Source organism: Spea bombifrons, chromosome 4 (genome assembly GCF_027358695.1).
Source record: "Spea bombifrons isolate aSpeBom1 chromosome 4, aSpeBom1.2.pri, whole genome shotgun sequence".
Lineage (NCBI taxonomy): Eukaryota > Metazoa > Chordata > Amphibia > Anura > Pelobatidae > Spea > Spea bombifrons.
Genome location: NC_071090.1, coordinates 61950456 through 61970035, shown reverse-complemented (window position 1 = coordinate 61970035; position 19580 = coordinate 61950456). Strand labels below are relative to the sequence as shown.

Sequence of the window (19580 nt, the reverse complement as noted above, 5' to 3'; positions counted from 1 at the left end):
CGGACATTTTTTTTGTGTTCCGGATAAGTAAGATTTTATGACGCTCCAAGAAGCCCGAATTGTGTGACAGCGCAGGCTGGTCCCGTCACACAGGCTCCTAGCGCTGCCGCCAAAAGTGGCGGGAATGCTCCGATAGACAGGAGACGGCGCATAATAAATGAACATAACGTTATTGTTTAAAATTTTAGCCGGCTCCATTCCCGTGCTAACCCAATGCACACGGGGTGACCGTTAAACACAATAGCCTCCCTGACGCTACTTTTCTAGTGTTTATTTCTTCTCCTATTTACTCTTTCTCTGATCTCCATAAGGAGGATAGAGGCTGCTGTGTATGTAGCATTTCCCTGAATGTGGAAGCCGCTCTGTAGTTCTTTATAAAGGACAGTTATTCCACATTTACAGCTACCGTAGTAATCCCGTACCTGGGACCCTCTAAATTAGCTGACCCGGAGACTCTTACGGCTCTATGTAGGGACTTGCCAAATGGCTCTGATAACGCTCCTTCTGTAAACCTTGACTTGTAGATACTCTACAATTGAGTCACCTGCATTAAAGCAGGGATATCAACCCACATACTAGGAGCAAAAGCACCAATGGGGAGTCTTGTATATGTTTCCAGCAAGGGGGGGGGTATGACTGAGTCGGCTGCATGACTCAGAGTTCGCCCTGAAACGTGGGGGGTCAATGCCGCAGTTTCCATGTATGATTGTCCTCATAGGCCACTCAGTGGTTGCCAAGTCACTTTCAGGGTCTGCCGTGAGACTTACGAAGCACCTGTTTTTACTGCGATGTTAAACGATGGTTGTTAAAAAAAGGACACCAACCTCATCCTTTAATAAATACATGGCGTTGGTGGTATCAAGCTAAATACTTATGGGGCTTTTTGGGGGGTCAAGATGGTTTCATTGAGAGTACCAGTTAAAAACACAAGATGTATAAATGAGTAAGTCAGAGCACAGTACACACTGCGCGTAAAGACGACAGACGCCCTGGACTTTGTCATCGTTCAGCGAGTGAGCCTTTCCAGCAGCCTGTGGCAGAGGCACAGACATGACTGCAGCCCCACACAGACAGCTGTCACTTTAGGAAACTATCAGTTCTTTTATAAAGGCCGCACTTTGAATTGCTTAGATGTGTAAAATTAAGTATTGGAATTGTATTCAATAAAACATGACTTGTTTATATTCCTACCATTAGTACTGTGCCTTTATTATCTTGCATACAGGCTAATATATATAATTTCATGTAGCCCTAGCAACATCATTTTCTTCTTGGAATCATTTGCATGTCTTATCGGTCTGTGCGCAGGTGAAATAAGGTTGCGAAACACTTCAAAGGATATTTCATTTTGAATGCAAGTGGAAGAAATACAAAGCATTGCATGTAGTAGGAAAGAACCGCCGACGTGACTGATGCCAAACCCCAACCATACCTGTTACCAGAACTCTCACGATCGCCCATACATCCAGCTTTGTTTGACTTGCAACGTTTCTAGACGTTTTCACCATTATAGATCATCTTCCTTTGGCGCTGGTAGTCTGTGTTTAACCACGGAATGAGCTACTGGAAAGAGTTTCTTTAGAGCACATTTGCTGTAGTTTTGCAGGAGTTTTAGGGTTACAATGTTTTTAAATAAAATGGAAGTGATCAATTTCCATAAAGCAAAGAAATTCAAGCCACCCTGGCAGAGTAGTGCAACCGACGGGCAGCTATGAGCCAGGATGTCTGCTTTTGGCACGGGATCCATCACTCATCAGCTTCTATTCTACATGGGTTTGTTGTGCAATTTGCCCACGCGGATATCACAGCAGTAGTTGTATAGCACAACACATCGGCATGTTTTTACAGTCCGTAAGAAATTCTCCGCATTTACAAGCTCTGCCTCAAAGCTGCTCTTTATGCACTCTTTTCACTTTTTTTTTTTATATTGGTGACAGTTGTTCACTAAACAGGCTCTATTGTCTTTATCTGAAGGGCGAGACCTCGCATGCCTACTACAGATTCCACACACTACATTATTAAAACCCCCAAATTACCACGCCACCATATCTGCTCCTCACAATCACGTCTAAAATAAGAACGGCATCTACGGTACATGCGTTTTTAATGGTAAGCAGTGATCTAATACCGGCTCAAGATTTCTTTATTATCTTGATGAATCGTGCACCTTACTGATTAGTTATAAAATAGGAAAGTCAGAAGGACCACATATACACAATGTAAATCTTTACAATAGATTGGATCTTTTTGCAAATGACTATGTAAATGTGAAGCGTACTCAAAAGCTTTTTTGTATACCTTGGTATTCCAGCGTGATCTTATAGAACAGCAACCAGATCGTGGGAGATACAGCACATCAGCAGGAGGGGATCATAGGAGGATCTCTGCTCCCCATCAACCCTTCTCGGGTAGATTATGCTCCATATGTGATATCAGATTTTAATACAAAAAGTTTTCTGTTTCAACTCAAATTCCCAACTAAAGAAAACATGCTTTATTAAGCTATTCTCATTGTATGATTTCAGTTGGTTGTAATCATGGTATTAGGGCCTTGTTTTAAATGCTGTTGGGGGTCTACATATGTGTAGGTGCCAACCTTTGATATATAGACAGCAGGTGGGCCCTAACTACCTTCGAAACAAAGGGACCAATCCCTTGGAGTAGTTGGTCTGTGTAATAACTGGGGCCATATTTTACTTACCCACTAAAAAGTCACAATGTTTAAGATACTACAATATCAATGTCATGTTTCTGTATTATCTGGCAGGGGGCCAGGAGGGAGCCAGAAGCACTGCCTCACAAAGAACTTTGCACCATAATTGTTACACAAAACAGGACAACAGGATTGACAATGAAACTGTGTATAATATAAAAATAACCTTTAGCTTACAATTTACAAACTGTATTACAATCGTATCGGTTAACCTGCACGGCTGGCCTCAGATATCCAGCTAGGAATAAAAAATAAAAATAAAAACCATCAGGGCCAATAATTTACATCATGTATAAAGAACAGTTTAAGACCATGCCGAGATTTCTTACATCTTCTGTTAATACGCTATGACTGCAATATTGTCATAATATATACCTGCTTGCCCTGTACAAATACAAAATAACACCTAAGTTGTAATCAAAAGTTAGCAAAAAAGTAGTCTGTAAACTATCATAAAAGTCTCACTATATTAACAGATCTACAAGCAGCGTGTAACGGGGTTAAGAGACATTAAGGCAATGATACATTAAGTTACAAAATCATACGTAATACTTTTCTTAAACCAAAGTGTTATAATAAGGCAGGTATATGGTCCCAGCAAAGAAACATTTAGCATTTGATACTGGAATAAACCATTTAAATAATTGAGATATATATATATGGAATTGTACAGTAGAAGTGTGTACCATTGTGTAGGGTAATCTACACTTTGATTAAACACGATTGGTACGGAATACTTTCGATAATGACGGCAATATAATCCCTTCACTGTTTGGCCGTCTTTCAACATATGCGCTGAAAGCTCCTCGGTGAGCCGGGAGGTTGGGTTCACTGCGCGTAATAACAGCCGTCTTCTGCGGGTCCTCTTCATCTAATACTACTGAAACTGGATGAGTCTCTAGGCCTGAGTCATGTCCATTGTGGAGATGAATCCCCCGATACTCTTGTTTTCTCGCTGTTACTGAGGCCTGTGGAGACAGATTATTACATACAATATTACATATTGCTGTTGAATTGTATGTTGAGTAGTAATTTGTAATACAATCGTTACTTGCAGTAGGCAGATGCAAAATTGACTTGTCTCTTTCCTACTGTCCAACACTTCATGCATACCAGATACATTCTACCAAGTTTTCTTAATAGTAATTACACCATCTGTAGTAACCTTCCAAGATGTAGTGTCATTTTCAATTCTAAGTGAATGTCAGGGCAGCGCTTCATTAATACAGGGCTCGACAAATCCCAGGCGCCAGGTCGCCATGGCGACTCAGAATTTTGTCCTGGCGCCTAGGAGTTTGTCAGCCACAAAAAATGCCTCCGCGTCACCACGCGGGGGCGCTGCTGCTGTCTGCCCAGGAGTCTGGACAGACAGCACAGCCACTCAGACCCCGCCCCCGAACCTGAGATCACTCCCATGGAGTGATCCTGTAGGCTGAAACCGCGATTGCAGGAAAACCTGCAATAGCGTTTTCAGCTGCCACAGGCAGCTTCAGGAAAGGGGTTTCAGTGTTGATTGGGTCCCCACACAAGTGTGGGGACCTGACAACACCCCCCTGCTGCCTGATCGCTCCATGCGATCGCGGCATTTAGGGGTTAATTCCCCTTTTGTAAGGGGCTCTTCTGCTGGTGGTCTGCCAGGCAGGCCAGCAACAGCAAAAACGAGCCCCCCCCCCCCCCCCACAAGCCCTTTGACTCCTGTAGGCACGGAAGCCTACAGCAGTCATCAAAGAGACTCCCCCCTGCAATGGCTGGTCTATAGACCAGCAATTGCGTCCCAGCTGCCAGAGGCAGCTTCAGGGACAGGGGGAGAGGGTTCTTCGGTCTCCACATGAGTGTGGGGACCTGACACAACACCCCCCTGCTGCCTGATCGCTCCATGAGAGCGACAGTGCAGCGTTAACCCCTTCAATGCCACAATTGTGCATGACATTCGTGGCATTGCAGGGGTTAACATTTGTGGGGACTAAATATCAGTCAATGCTGTGCTCCAATGGAAAATCAGCATTGAAAGCACTGACCTGAAAGTCCAGGGTTCCTCCAGGTCAAATGCTGTGAGTTTAGTAAGTGGGCTGACGATCAGATCACTCCTAACCTACTGTTAGTTTTAAAAAAAAATCCTTGCTCCTAACTTTTTTAGCTGGCGCCTAGATTCACAACAAATTTGTCAAGCCCTGCATTAATACATGTAAACACAGCCCCCCGCAGCAGGAATGCACTTATACAAAAGGTATATACCGGGAGCAGCAGCGTCCGAAGTTTGCTGTCCTGCCGTCACATCCGTGGATCTGGCCGGGGGAGCACCTGGCTCGCAGAGCTGCTCTGTATTGTCTGCGGGAAGGAAACAATACTCCACTTACTACTAGCATGATGTACACGTATGCCTTCTTTAATCTCCACTGTGATAATCAAAACTGCTCCATGTAATTACCTGAACTATAACAAACCATTCTGTATTCCAAACGATTTCACTTAATACACATCTGAGTTAAAAGGCTCATAATGTGTTCTGAACCAACATGGAGACAAGCAATAGTTTAGAAAGCCGCGGGTTATTTCTACCCATTAAATATAGTTTGGTGCAGAAGCCCTGGGAGATATTGGCACATATGGTTGCCTATTTATTCTTCTTTCTTGTAAACATTAATTTACGTTAGTCAAGGCAGCGGCCTGTGGACATTTTGTTGAAAGTATGTATAGAAGATTAAAATACCAAAAGCACAATGGAATAAGAACTGTAAACAAGGAATTACAATTATTGGGAGCGGGCATGTAACTGTAGAAGATATCCAATGAAGAACCCCCAGGTGATACAGCAAGTGGTCAGCGTGCTACAATAAAGCATGAGGCTAGGGTTGGTTTGCACCGGGTTAGTACGGATTTTTAGTGTATTTACGGTACGATCCACTACTGCCAAAATACTATACATGCAATGAACAAGTGACCTGTGATATTAAAGAAAAATATCAACCTTTTCAGCAAAACCATAGAATTAAGTTGGCGTGCCAGGAGTATAGATATGTTGCATGTATGCTTGTGCACACGGGGGGGGGGGCAACTTCTTAGACTTTCCAGTAGCTTTATTTATTCATCCCCAATTAATTATGGTAACTTCACATGGGTTGAGCAGGTTCATCTACCACTATCCCGAGTGCACTCAGTGCTGGACAGATATTCATCTACCTAATCATGAGCACTTTCACAGCAATGGCTCATTAAGATCTCTACCTATCCAACTCTTCACACACACCTTTACCTATAGCGGTGTAATCGGATATTCCTTTTTACACACGAATACGGAAAGCCACGATTCTTCTACCTATTAATTAAAGTGCGTTCTGTTGTATAACCCTCAGAGATATTTCTTTTGGATAAGGGAAGTTCAGATACAGTATACTCACTACTGTAGGGGGAACAGGAAAGATGTCTTATCTCAGATACTGTCCCCTGCTGCTCTTTTTGTCCACTCTGTTGTTCAGACTTCCCCAGAGCCCTTCTGCTCTCTTCTATGGACAGGAAGTGCTCTGGGGAAGCCTGAACCGAGCGGAAGCGCCTTGGGACAGTGGGGAGAACCATGAACAGAGTAGGCAGAGGTGAGGAGAGCAATAAGTTACCCGAAATTATCCCTTATCCTAAATACTTGTAGTCTCAAACATTTCGGATAATGGATACTCAACCCGTACAGCCGTTTTAAAACCTGGTTGTGTGTCTATTAATGTCCATTATCACAATGCAAATGCACAAAACAAGACATGTCTCTATAAAACCAAGCAAGTATCTAAAGCTGGAAACAAGCTTTGCAATTAACGAGAAAAGCTCATCTGAAAAGATACAGGCGTAATAAACGTTCACCTCAAAAGGAAGGGTTTAACTTTTCGCAATACTTATAGAAAGGCCAGACGAAGGTAGAAGTTGGAAGGGAGGCAAATGTAGACGCTTGCTAGATATTTGAAAGGAGCCAGACAATAAGTTTAAGATTAAAATAAAGAGCCACTCCTGGATTTATAATCCGATAAACAAGCTACTAGAAGTCATTGTTACTGATAGCAGATAAGGGAGTCCCACTCTCCAAGCAATTACAACCAGCCAAACTAAACAGATTCCGACATGTTTAGCAAAAATTGCAATACGTACTGTGTAACCCGAGTCATCTTTACATATTTTCCATAAGCAAACTGTGAATACACACCAACTTCTGAGGTCTTGCTACAGCACTAACCAGTTTGTTTATGGAAATATGTAAAGATGACTACTTGCGTTGCAGATTTTGGCAACACGTCAGTCTTTTGTTATACTGTCACACTTTTATCCAGAGAATAAAAACTTAAATAAAATTACCTTTTTCCAGCTTAGAATTTTTGGGGTTTGATGAATCGTGCCTAGCAATAGACATGGGTAATACTTTCCTAGTAGATAGGTTTTCAGCTGCCAAAACAGCAGATACAGTGGCACTTGCGGTCGATATGTTTGACAAGCTTTTTGACACTGACCCAAAGGAATTCTCCTCATCTATATCAGAGTCATCAGAGTGCAAGGGGTTTGTAAAAGACAACGGAGCCTGAAGTGAACGGGGTACACTCTGATCTTCAACCAGACTTTGAATATGAGAGGTTACTGTGGCGTTGGAAATACTTTCAGTTGCAGAACTCCCGTCCATTTCTTTATGCTTGTGTTCAGTTTCCAAGGCAGAAGACATGGCAAGTCCTTTCTCTAGAGGCAGATGATCTGGCCTTGGCGGATGATCAGAGCTTCTTTGATGTGGTTTATCTTCTAACATTTTAGAAGGCTTTGAACTTCTACAACTAACACAAGCATTTGAAGTCAAGCCTACAACAGAATCCACCGAACCGGACTCCGGCATTTTCAGTGATTGGTCAATTGCATAGCAGGAAGTAGATTTCATTTTGATGCCAAGTCCCCTATGCAAACCCGTACTGGACTCAAAACTTTTGGGACCTTCTTGTAGAGGTACCTTCTTTATCTCAATACTGAGCTTGCGCTCAAGCTTCCTCTCAACAGCAGGTTCGTTCTTCCCAAGTACCTCTCCTGATTTGCTAAAGTTCTCATTCAAATCTGTTGAATTCTCACTGGACAGCACATGCAAAACTGGTTTCGGATGATAGCGATCGCTGTCCTGCCACACGGTTGTCACAGTTGGATAAGCAGAGGGAGGTGAGGGCGTCAAGATGGGCGGCACAGGATGAGGTTCTGGTGGTTGTAAGATTTCTTCCTTGACATCTCCTTCTACTAGGCAACTAAAAGATATTGGCAAATATTTAATTTCATAGCATTTATAATAAATACTAATAGTTCACAGATTTGCTACATTTAAGATTTTTTGTTACCGACCTTGCTTTTTCATATGGTTCCCTGAATCACACAGAAACAAATACACGCACACAGAGTACAACAGGCAAGGGAGGCGAGCCATGAGTATTTGTAAGAATATTAATATTAGGTTGAGAACCAAAAACAAACTTTAAGGGTGGAGAGAAAATTCACGATTGCGCAGTTGCTAGATACGATAGTGATGAGCTGCTCACCAAGTATTGGCAACAAAATAAAAAACGTTGGCCAGAAGAATTAAAAACCCATTAATTAAAATTTCTTCAGGGTTAGTTAGAAAATATGTTTAAATGATACGTGGCTTAAGGCACAATTAACTGAAAAGCGCAAATCAGCTAAACCAATACTCCCTTCTGTTTGCCATCCCGTTTACCTTCTGACACACATTAGCCAACACCGCTACATCATTTATTTTGTAAGAAATATACAAGTCTCCCAAAAGAATGAGAATTACACCAACTGTGAGGCTTTATCTTATATTTTACCACCCATAAGCTTAAAATTACATTTGCAGCAAGGGTGGGAAGCTCAGCATGAAATGAAACTGTTCAGCAACGGACTACTCTTTGATGGACCTATAAAAGCTTTCTATGTCACTAAATGCCTCAAAGTAATGTACAAACAAATGAGGGGGAAAGACGCCTTGGATAATGCAATCCCTAGGGGCTTCACACAGGTCCTGAGAGAATCTCCAGCCTCAATAACCAAAGTCATTTGTGAGAGAGAGCAAGCCATGCCATCATTCAATTTGTTAATCTCTCCAAAAATAGTCATGTGTTTGGCAATGAGACGTTGCAGGGGATAAGCAGGGAAATTGCCTCAATAGATGAAATTCACACCATGCTTAATACAATAACAGCTAACTGCACGCTACCAATGTACAGGAGCACAAAGGACAAATTGAGAAACTTTACAGAGTTCTGGCACAATTCCAAAGAACCCTCAAGTTCCTCAGATTTCATCTTGGCTATACAGAGAGGGTTTTTTTTTTTCATATCTATCTATCTATCTATCTATCTATCTATCTATCTATCTATATATATATATATATCAGATATACAATGGCGGTACAAAGGATTTGGAATGCAGTGCATGTGCCAAAAATAGACAACACTGATAACTGACTATACGCCATCTTTATAAACTAAGCCCAAGGAACATGCACTCAAAATAAAGCAGCCCATGATGATATTTATTATTATTTAGTGCCTTCTGTTACTAGCACAATCAACATGGAGTAGCACAGATAACTGCTTGCGATCAAAGTTAGCTACTTTAAACATGATAAAAAAAGGTTATGTTACACATATCAGACTAGATCCTTTTAAAATAACCCTACATCTTTTGTCACTATTGTACTCCTATATGCATGTTCAAATGTGGAAGTCTTGTGACCGTGGATCATGAAGCTACAAAAACATTTTCCTGTTCCTTAAAATGTGAATGGAAACAGACAGCTCTGTGGCCACAATGTGTAAAAATGAAGTGTAAACTTACACGACAAATGCTTTAACGTATGCAGAAATATTGCATGTTTTTACATTCACACATTTAATTGCCAGCAGCATTTTGCACTTTATTATACTGCTGCATTTGAATGCCGCTTTGCCTTCAAAATATTAACTGCTCGGAATAAGACAGCTTCTTGGCCTCGAGGCAGTTTCATTAAGTGAAGACCCCCATGCAGAACTGCCGTAACAATGGAAACAGTGCAACTACTATTTACAACCCTACTACAAGTACTCAATTTGTACAACTGGTGCCCGGGGTTATGTGAACAGCAGGGGTACATTTGCTATACAATCGAATTCCAAAAACCTCTAAAACAGCAGGGTGCAGGAACTGCAATGGGAGGTGGGGGTAAAAGCACTCGCTAAAATCCTTTTCTTTAGCAAAAATGCTTTTAGTGCTCGGAGGCAGGAATCGTGCATCAGTACGTTTCATTATCAGTACTCGGCATTTCAAAATCATTGTATGTTTGTATAAAGAGCCAAGAAGAGCGTCAGTCAGGGGACTGTACAAAGTGAAGGGAATGCAGCAAACACACAAATTACTACTAAAGGATTATTTGTTGCCTACAATATACTTTAACTAATATAAAGCATTTTGGTTGTCACTCGCGTCCGCATTTATGCTTTTACATTCTGCTATGGAGACCGGCCCTTTGGAGTTTGAGAATCTCCCAGGTCAGTGATTTTCCCATATGCTCATTTAGTGATCAATCTCATGTAACATGTAACAGGCTTTACGTCCCATATACCAATACATGCCTACTGACACTGCATTCAAATACCTTCACTTGAATGGCCAATGTAATGTTCATTCACACCATGACGTTCCTACTGCTTACCTCCTGATTCGTGGCGGCTTTGGTGGAGGGCAGTCCATTTTCTCACTTTCCAAAGGACTAACTGCGTTATCGGTGCCGTCATCCTGCCAACAGCAAAACCACATCAAATGGATCTCCTATTTCATGTAATTAGCTACATTTCTTAATGAACAGAAGACACTGTGAACGTCAAACTATTTTGAATTCATCTCTAATTAAAAACGTATGGGTGTGATGCTTAAAGAGGTTTCAGAATTCTAATTCTCGAATTATTCTTAATAATTCAGTTAGAAAAAAAAATTCTGAAATGCTACAATGTGAGAAACATTTAAATACACAGGATCTAAAGAAAAGCTGGAAATTAAACTCTGTAAGGAGAGTTTTTGATAACATTTAAGTCAGCAAGCAAAAATCCATGCTGGATATTAAACTCTACCCAGTCAATCATTTTTAAGATGTTTTGCTTTGTCGGGATACACATACCAAGCCATCCACAATCTTCTTGGAGTCGCTTTCATACACCTGGAGCTGCTTTTCAAACAACTGTGCTATCGCACGGTGCACAAGCTCATACTGCTCCTACAAAAACACAGAGAACCCCACAGATGATGAATACAATAAAAAACACCAAGGAAACAGTCAGCTGAAAATACTGTCCAATTTCATAGAAATCTCCACATCAGATACTTCAATATATTTTTTTTTAATATAGAAACCTCTACTCCTTTCATACCTTTTAGCACACAGGCACAGGATACTGAATACATGAAATAACCGACTTTCACTTTGGGGTCTCAGTACACATTTCCCCTTAAAGAGAATGTGATGCCTTTATTTAATAGATCATAGAACGATGCAGTTACTTCTAAAAGTTAGTGCCGGATCTCTGCAATTGCATGAGCAGACACTAGAAATGTCCACAGAGTACGGGTAACACGTTCCTGACTGTTCCTTTAAGTAAAAATTATGCAGTTTTTGTACACGTTTTAAAAAGCATTATTCACCGGTCTTCAGACCACCAAAAACAGACACACTCTACCTTGGTTTGCACCGCAGAATGCCGCTGAGTTCTCATTTCTTGAATTAAACAGAATACATTGAATTGTTCAGGTATCCGCTAATGCAAAAGAAGAAAGAACACGAACATCATTAAAAACTCACAAAACGCTCTGGTCTGTATGAAAAGATGAAGGCCCTAATTAGCATTCAGGAAAATACACATCCCACAACTGACACCTTTACTCACCCCGGATTTCAGCAGATTCCACGTATAATCTATGGCACAAATTGCTCCAGTCCGTCCACATCCTGCACTGTTGAAAGAAAGGTGGAAAACACAAATGTAACCAGACTTACACAGGTTCTATGACATTAAATCAGGATATTAAACATCTAAACCGAATTTTAGTAGTCACGCATTCTTAAGTCCTCCATCTGCTAAGCCTTTTAGCAGTGCCTACATCTCGTAGCTTTTTGGTTTTAAACAGACATACTATTTGGCGCACAAAACATTATCAGGAGCAAGTATCTGCCAGAGCCAGTGGAAACTGAGCTCTACCAAGTGGCCAAGTAGAAAACGTATTCTTTCAAACCTTCATAGCCATCAGCACTGTGAGGACGGACAACTTCACGTGTGGTACAGTAACCAACTCTCCGTTCAAGGATACTCAGACTCAGTAAGTACTCTCTCCCCCGCTGCCTCTTAAGACACCTCTCTTATTTTGCAGGTATGGCTGTTGACCAGTTATGGTCAGACACATCCTTGACAGTCTATTACAGCAATATGTTAGTCTATTTCATATAGCTGCTTTTCCATGACTTATTTCCTGGATGGTTGTGAGCAAAAACAATGTCACCCATGCATCATTTGGGACTCCATACCTATCCTCTACAATCATATATGAAATGACAACATCTACAGTATGCTTTGCAGAAGGACATTACCTACCTGCAGTGTATACATATAGGTACATCGTCATGAGCCTGATAATCTCTCATTAAACTAATCATATCCAGGATAGAATCAAAAGATGTTGGAACATCGTGATCTGGCCAGTTCATGTAATGAAATTGATGGATTCTTCTCGTTTCCTGCAGAGAAGAAGTTAGAGTTATAACATTGAAACATGGGCATTGCCTTATCTTGTAGATGCATGTAGCGGAAACAATGCAGTTAACCCCCCACTACATACACTTCGCAGGCCGGCTGTTGAAAAGATTTAGGATATTGTATCAAATTTTAATGCTGTATCACATTGAAAAACAGTACACAACATGAGCACATAAAAGACATAGTACTGTGAGCCATGTGCTGTTAAGGATTTCTGCCATATATATTCAAATGTTCACAGTCAAGTCAAACACAAAATATTGAAATTGATGCATTTTGCTTTTGCTGTAAACACCGTTACAGAATCTATGCTACCGACTGATCATGTTCATTCATCCAGGTAATGCATAACAGCATAGGAGGTAGCTAACAGAGCAAGCAAATCATGATTCTGCACGGGAGAAGAAGCTTCTCATAAAAGGTATTTTGTTTTGAATATTGGCAGCTGAGGAAAGCTTACATTACATAAATATGTATTCTTGTTGGTGGAACTGCATAAGGCACTGGAGCTTCCCCATTTAACGCGCATGGAGAAATGACTCCCTCCTGTAACTTGGCATGAAAATGACCTTACATAACGTAACGCAGAAAGATGATCTGCCAAAAACTCAGGTGATTACTAGAAGACTGAATGCAATTACTAGAACTGCTTTTAAATAGGCAGCATGCGACTGAGAAGCAGAAGAAAGGTAATTAACATTTCATCATCCCTACGGAACTAGAGCAAAATACATAAAAACACAAAAATTCAAATTATTTCTAGGCGGAGGGGGTGTGTGTCTTAAAATAACCTAATTAACAGGACCTGCCTCCAAACGGGGCAGAAGATTTGGTAAACAAGTAATGGAACTTACTGCAAAATACATTTTCATGCACATATCAAGGGTGGTGAGGGAAAAGGCCACCATTGGTGACAAGCAAGTGCCCACGTTTATGCCACATATTCCAATATTTCCAGTATTTTGGAAGGGATTCTTTAGAAGAGCTTGGCTAGCTCACAGAAACGCATAGTAAAAGAACTTTCACAGGAGACCTTTGCCATGGTTGGCCCTTCATAATGCATAGTGAAGTCAGTGAGCTGAAACTACAATGGACCAGTAAACGCCCACGAGTGAATAATCACCAATGGCACATACACTATACAAAGTCAACAGGCTTTCACCAAAAGTGTTTTTTTTTTTTTTTTTTTTTTTTAGGAACCAGATATTCTAGAATTGCTTTAATGTGCAGTGGCAGTAACAGATTGCATGGTTCTCAACACAATAAGCTATACAGAGCCAGATTCCTCCCAAGTCTGCCAACAGGCTAGATGGGGCTTCAGTGGCCAGGTCAACACGCAGCATGCACCAATATGCCTTAAGCGGCACCCATCCAAAGATTTATGCATTGGATTATTTTTATGTATTTAATGGAACTACATAATGACTTACATTCTGAAACTCCACCAGCAGTGTCCTAACAAAGTAATCTGTCCTGGACTGTTCAGCATCCTAAATAGAGATGATAGAATGGAAATGTTCACACAGACCTATAAATAGCAGGCATGTTTCAGTGTTTATTTAAACCATTACAAAATCCACTTTATTTTTTAAAAATTTGGTAAGATTCCCTGAGCTTTCATGTATGTGTGGTTTAAACTCATTAAGCTTTCTTTGTTCAATCTGTGGCTGTTATATGGGAATTACCAGTTCCATTTAACCGTCTCATCTGCTTATAACACTAAGCACGTGAGATCAGTCTGCAGGGAAAAGTCCACTGCTTTTAAATGGGCACCGGTCTTATTATGCATTTACAGTCAGGTTCCTGGCAACTGAACTGTAGGCATATAAAAAAAAAAAAGCCAGGCAGTTAACCAACAGAAATAAAATATAAATAGAACAGTGCTGGGAAATAGGCAATGGAGTGCTAACAAAACAAACGCCGCTACCGCCAGTTGTACAGACAACATAAAACATTTGAGAGATATATATATATATATATCTATATAGCTATAGATATCTATATAGCTATAGATATCTATATAGCTATAGATATCTATATAGCTATAGATATCTATATAGCTATAGATATCTATATAGCTATAGATATCTATATAGCTATAGATATCTATATAGCTATAGATATCTATATAGCTATAGATATCTATATAGCTATAGATATCTATATAGCTATAGATATCTATATAGCTATAGATATCTATATAGCTATAGATATCTATATAGCTATAGATATCTATATAGCTATAGATATCTATATAGCTATAGATATCTATATAGCTATAGATATCTATATAGCTATAGATATCTATATAGCTATAGATATCTATATAGCTATAGATATCTATATAGCTATAGATATCTATATAGCTATAGATATCTATATAGCTATAGATATCTATATAGCTATAGATATCTATATAGCTATAGATATCTATATAGATATCTATATAGATATCTATATAGATATCTATATAGATATCTATATAGATATCTATATAGATATCTATATAGATATCTATATAGATATCTATATAGATATCTATATAGATATAGATATCTATATAGATATAGATATCTATATAGATATAGATATAGATATCTATATAGATATAGATATCTATATAGATATAGATATCTATATAGATATAGATATCTATATAGATATAGATATATCTATATATATATCTATCTATATATATATATATCTATCTATATATATATATATCTATATATATATATATATATATCTATATATCTATATATCTATATATATATATATATATATATATCTATATATCTATATATATATATATATATATATATATCTATATATATCTATATATATATCTATATATATAGATATATAGATATCTATCTATATCTATCTATATCTATATATCTATCTATCTATCTCTATATATCTATATATCTCTATATCTATATCTATATATACACACACACGTATATCCACACACATAAGAAATGAAAGATTGCAGTGGATCTAAGCTTTTAATACTTACGCAAGAGATGTGGAATGGTCCAAATGTTAATGGCTGCTCTCCAAAACTGGGAAAGTATCGTTCACATTTTTTCTGAAAGAGGGAAGAGACTAAAATGAAGCATTTTAAGTGTCCGTAGATTGAGAAAGAACAGACCATTTTTACCTAAATTTTTTTAAATGTCAGCTGTGCATCAAAAGGCCAAGGGTATGATATTTCTCCCTGACATCACTGATATGTTATCTTTAAGAGGCACCAGAGGCCACAACCAAAGTAAGTTGCAGGAGGAATGCCTATTACGAAAGTCCGTTCTATCACCAGGGGGTACAAACATAATAGGGCAAAAGAAGGGGAATTCTCTCCTGCATAATTAAAGAGCGAGGTAATTTTTTTTTTTGTATTTATGCTGCTATTTAAAAAACAAAAACAATTCTATAAAACACCCACGCTGACACTAAACTCACTGCACAGCGATACAAACTGTATGATTGAAGAAATAAATAAAAGCTTCTTTATGGAGCTATTGCTCTATAAACATATGGAATATCTTCCAAACATTCAGTTTTGAAGAACAGTCCAATTTTCACTTTAGTGGGCCACGTGGCCACTTCACAACACTTATGCAGCGGAGCACCGTCAGGTAGCGTTTTGGTAAGGCTGGCATGGACCTGCTAGTCCTGTCCCCCTTGCCTTCAGTCCAACGGGGACACCTGAAATGCTGAGGGTATAAGATGGTAGGTTTGCTTGTGGGGCATAATGACTGCAGCTTAAGCAGTACAATTTTAATATTTTTCTAAACTTAAGTCACAAAAACAAAAATAGTCACAAAAGTTATTGTCAAACAAGTTTCTTTTCAAAAGAAGCCACCAACTCTGCAGAGTGTTCATTTTAAATACTAAACAGTGAAGCACTCTAGGAAGCTGCTAAGCCCTCATTTCCCCAGCCAACTACTCGGAAAGAATGCACTGGATGTATTAGCAGACTGGATGCCGGAGTCACTGACCCCTCCAGAGAAAAGTACAACATTAAAAAGGGATCTCAAATAAAACCATGATCTAGACTCCAAGACAGACAATAGTTTCAAGTCACATTTATTAATACATACCCTGCCCATTTCAAACTCGCGGCAAGCCATTACAATTATCTGTAAATACAAGAAAAAGAAAAGTTGTGAAGGATATATATATAATGTCAGAAAGGAATGCAGAGGCATCTAAATACTACACAGAGCTTATACTTTAAATCTTTACACTTTTTTAGGACAGGTAAGGCTATTAGGGCAAACCATGCATACCATAATAGTAAAATAAAACTAAAAAAAAAATTCAATTTCCCCAAGAAGTTCAGTTAAACTAAGACTAAATTAATTTCCTAGCTTCCCGGGGTAAATATCCAATATATTTCCAAGATTGACAGATTTGGTTTTGTTTTATTTTTAAGAACAAAATATAAATTCACGTGTATGTGTATTTTAACACTAAATGTTGCAGAAAAACCAGGAGATCCCAACATGGTTCACGGTACATCTTACACCCTAAAGGCATGTAGCGTTTTAACACTTGCTCCCATCGTACAAGCAAAGCGACAGGCTCAGACACGAGTCTGCCTGCGGTGGAGGTTTGATGCGTAAGCGCATGCATAGTGTGCACGGACATTCACGGTTTCCTACTCTCTGCCATATAACAAAGTCTGCTTAATGAATATTACAACTGGTGATATCCCATCACTGCTTTTAGGACCGTCTACACTTTAAAGGGGACACACTAATGTGTCCCAGGCAGCCCCCTACACAATGCATATGAAAGTGCTTTGGCGAGCACTTTCATAACCACTGTTCACAACAGGGGGAGAGGGCGTTCTTATCTTAGGGAGAAGCTCCAACTTCCCGCTCGCTCTGTGGCGGTAATTATACCGCGCGCCAGGAAATGCGTGCGGTTGAAGACCACTAGGGGTGGGCAAAAGGACAAATGAATATAAGGGACTCCTTAAATAAGAACACTCCTATACATTGGCAAAGAGGGCCAGCATGGAAATTTAAAGGGACCTGCATTTAAAAACATATGAAGGTGGCTCTGATGTCAGATGGGTGAACAAAACAAACAGTTCATCATTTGAATACATTGTCATAAGCTGTAAGTGTACAATAATGTGTCTATGTACTTACTCCAACTTTGTACTCCCATATCATCCTCCAGAAATCTATTACAGTATTAGCTAGCGGCCCCTGTGTTGCTATGTATGCTCTCGGTTCTTTTACTCCCTGCAAATCAAAATAGTCATATTAAGATTATTAGGAGAAAAAAAGCTGGTGCAAATGGTGCATTTATAAAAAAACAATTGTTTAAAAGGGAAGTCCTATTAGAAAAAAAATTTTGAACATAAAATTCTGTGCCGTATACAGTGACGTAGGCTGGCATTGATCAAATAGAAAATGAGAAAATGTATCCGCAGACCTGGAGGCAGCCATTGTTGTCAGTCATGTGATACTTTGAGTGACTTTCCCTGCACAATCACAACACTGAGCTGATTCTTTATGGCAGTGCTAACAGTTCTGCTTGGACAAACTCCTTTTCTCTGTGGACATTTATTAGATAAAGCATTCTATCGTTCACCATATGGCAATATGATAAGGAGTCGGAGTGTTTGTCTTGCAGACTGAGCTAACGCAACAATCTAGAACACATAAACAAGCATCTGTCTGAAAACATATAATGCAAAAATAGTATGGTAAAATAACGCAATATAAAAAACAAAAAAAAACAAAAAAAAAACACTTATGAGTGACAAAGTCGTCATTTAGTGGGAGTTCTTTTTAATCAGCATTAGCCCGGAAGACAGATTGATCCACTGGTGCTCTTCTGAGCAGATAACAAGAGCTAAGAGCCACTGCTTCCAATACATAGTCGGTCGCAGACCGAAGTTTACGAAACATCCTGTGCTCAGCCTACACAGTCTCATGGTAACTACCGTGAAGTAATAGAAGTAACAAGTACAGCGGGAGACCATTTCTGCAGTCACATAATTAAAAGGTATGTGAATACTTTAATACACAGGTGCAAATTGGACATCATTAATTATACCTGCCGCTGCGAGCAATTTGAAGAATCCACTTAAAGGTCAGTTAAGGTATTTCACAGCAACAAAAATGCCCAAAGACATTCAGATAAAAACCATTAAAAAAAAATATAATAATTTGCAGAATATCTAGTAGCAGATGCCTTTTCTAGAGGATTTAAGCAATAAATTATATTACAGAAGCATTTTAATACTTAAAAGGAAATTGAGTACAGGAGGAAAGTTTATTTTAGAGGAGAAACGTTAGAACAAGAGTTCATAATCTAAAACTGGAGGACCAGAGGCTTAAATGTAATGTAAGGAACATTACCGAGAGTGGTATATAAGTGGAATGGACTCCCAGCCAGCAAAGGCTAATACAGCAAGGGAATTGAAACATGCATCAAGCTATCCTGAATCTAAGACAAGACTAAGGGATGAATAAGGTCTGAGTTTTTACAACCAGGGGAAAAAAAAAAAAGGCAGAGTGGATGGGCTGAATAGTTATTTGCCATCAAAACGGAGAAGAATAAACCTGGTCTTGGGTCTCAAAATACATTTTATCCAACAAGTTGTACAATACCCAATAACTAATTTTCCCTCGTACGCTAAGTGTTTTTTTTAGTCACTTCTTGACTGGAGCCACACAAACACACTGGATCTGCAGAACTGAAGTGTCTTCAAGAAACAAGACGCTCCGTACCTTGATAAAGCTTGCATTGATGTAATCGGATTCATGCGGAGGGATCTTCAAAGACAGTCGGACTCTGGTGTGGTCAACTGTGTGGATGAAAAAAGTAAACATGAAATAAACGCGTTATGTCTACCAGCTTTTAAAGTTCGGAAACGTGTCACGATTCACAAGTTAATAAAGTTCCTCAAAAGAAATGCAACAGACCTTCTAAAAAGCTTAGAAGGAATGAGACCGAGGGAAGTCCCAGAAGGGTTTTTGGCTTATCTATATTTTTTGTGCAGACATTTGGGCATAAAACTATGGTACATTTGCCACCTGTTAAGGTTTCACCTGCCCCAC

General features: G+C 39.3%; 1 protein-coding gene across 1 annotated transcript in view; it reads right to left on the bottom strand.

The window, feature by feature from the left end:
* Positions 1-2845: 2845 nt before the first annotated feature.
* PTPN12 (protein tyrosine phosphatase non-receptor type 12) overlaps positions 2846-19580 on the bottom strand; it is a 35053-nt gene continuing 18318 nt past the window's right edge. The window contains exons 3-15 of the mRNA XM_053465476.1: positions 19251-19327; positions 17658-17753; positions 16599-16637; positions 15515-15586; positions 13926-13985; positions 12334-12476; positions 11632-11698; positions 11425-11502; positions 10869-10964; positions 10407-10489; positions 7049-7965; positions 4949-5041; positions 2846-3681 (exon numbers count right to left, since the gene is read on the bottom strand). Of these exons, the coding sequence (XP_053321451.1) occupies positions 3623-3681; positions 4949-5041; positions 7049-7965; positions 10407-10489; positions 10869-10964; positions 11425-11502; positions 11632-11698; positions 12334-12476; positions 13926-13985; positions 15515-15586; positions 16599-16637; positions 17658-17753; positions 19251-19327 (1880 nt within the window). The 3' untranslated portion in view covers positions 2846-3622. The remainder of the gene's footprint in view (positions 3682-4948; positions 5042-7048; positions 7966-10406; positions 10490-10868; positions 10965-11424; positions 11503-11631; positions 11699-12333; positions 12477-13925; positions 13986-15514; positions 15587-16598; positions 16638-17657; positions 17754-19250; positions 19328-19580) is intronic.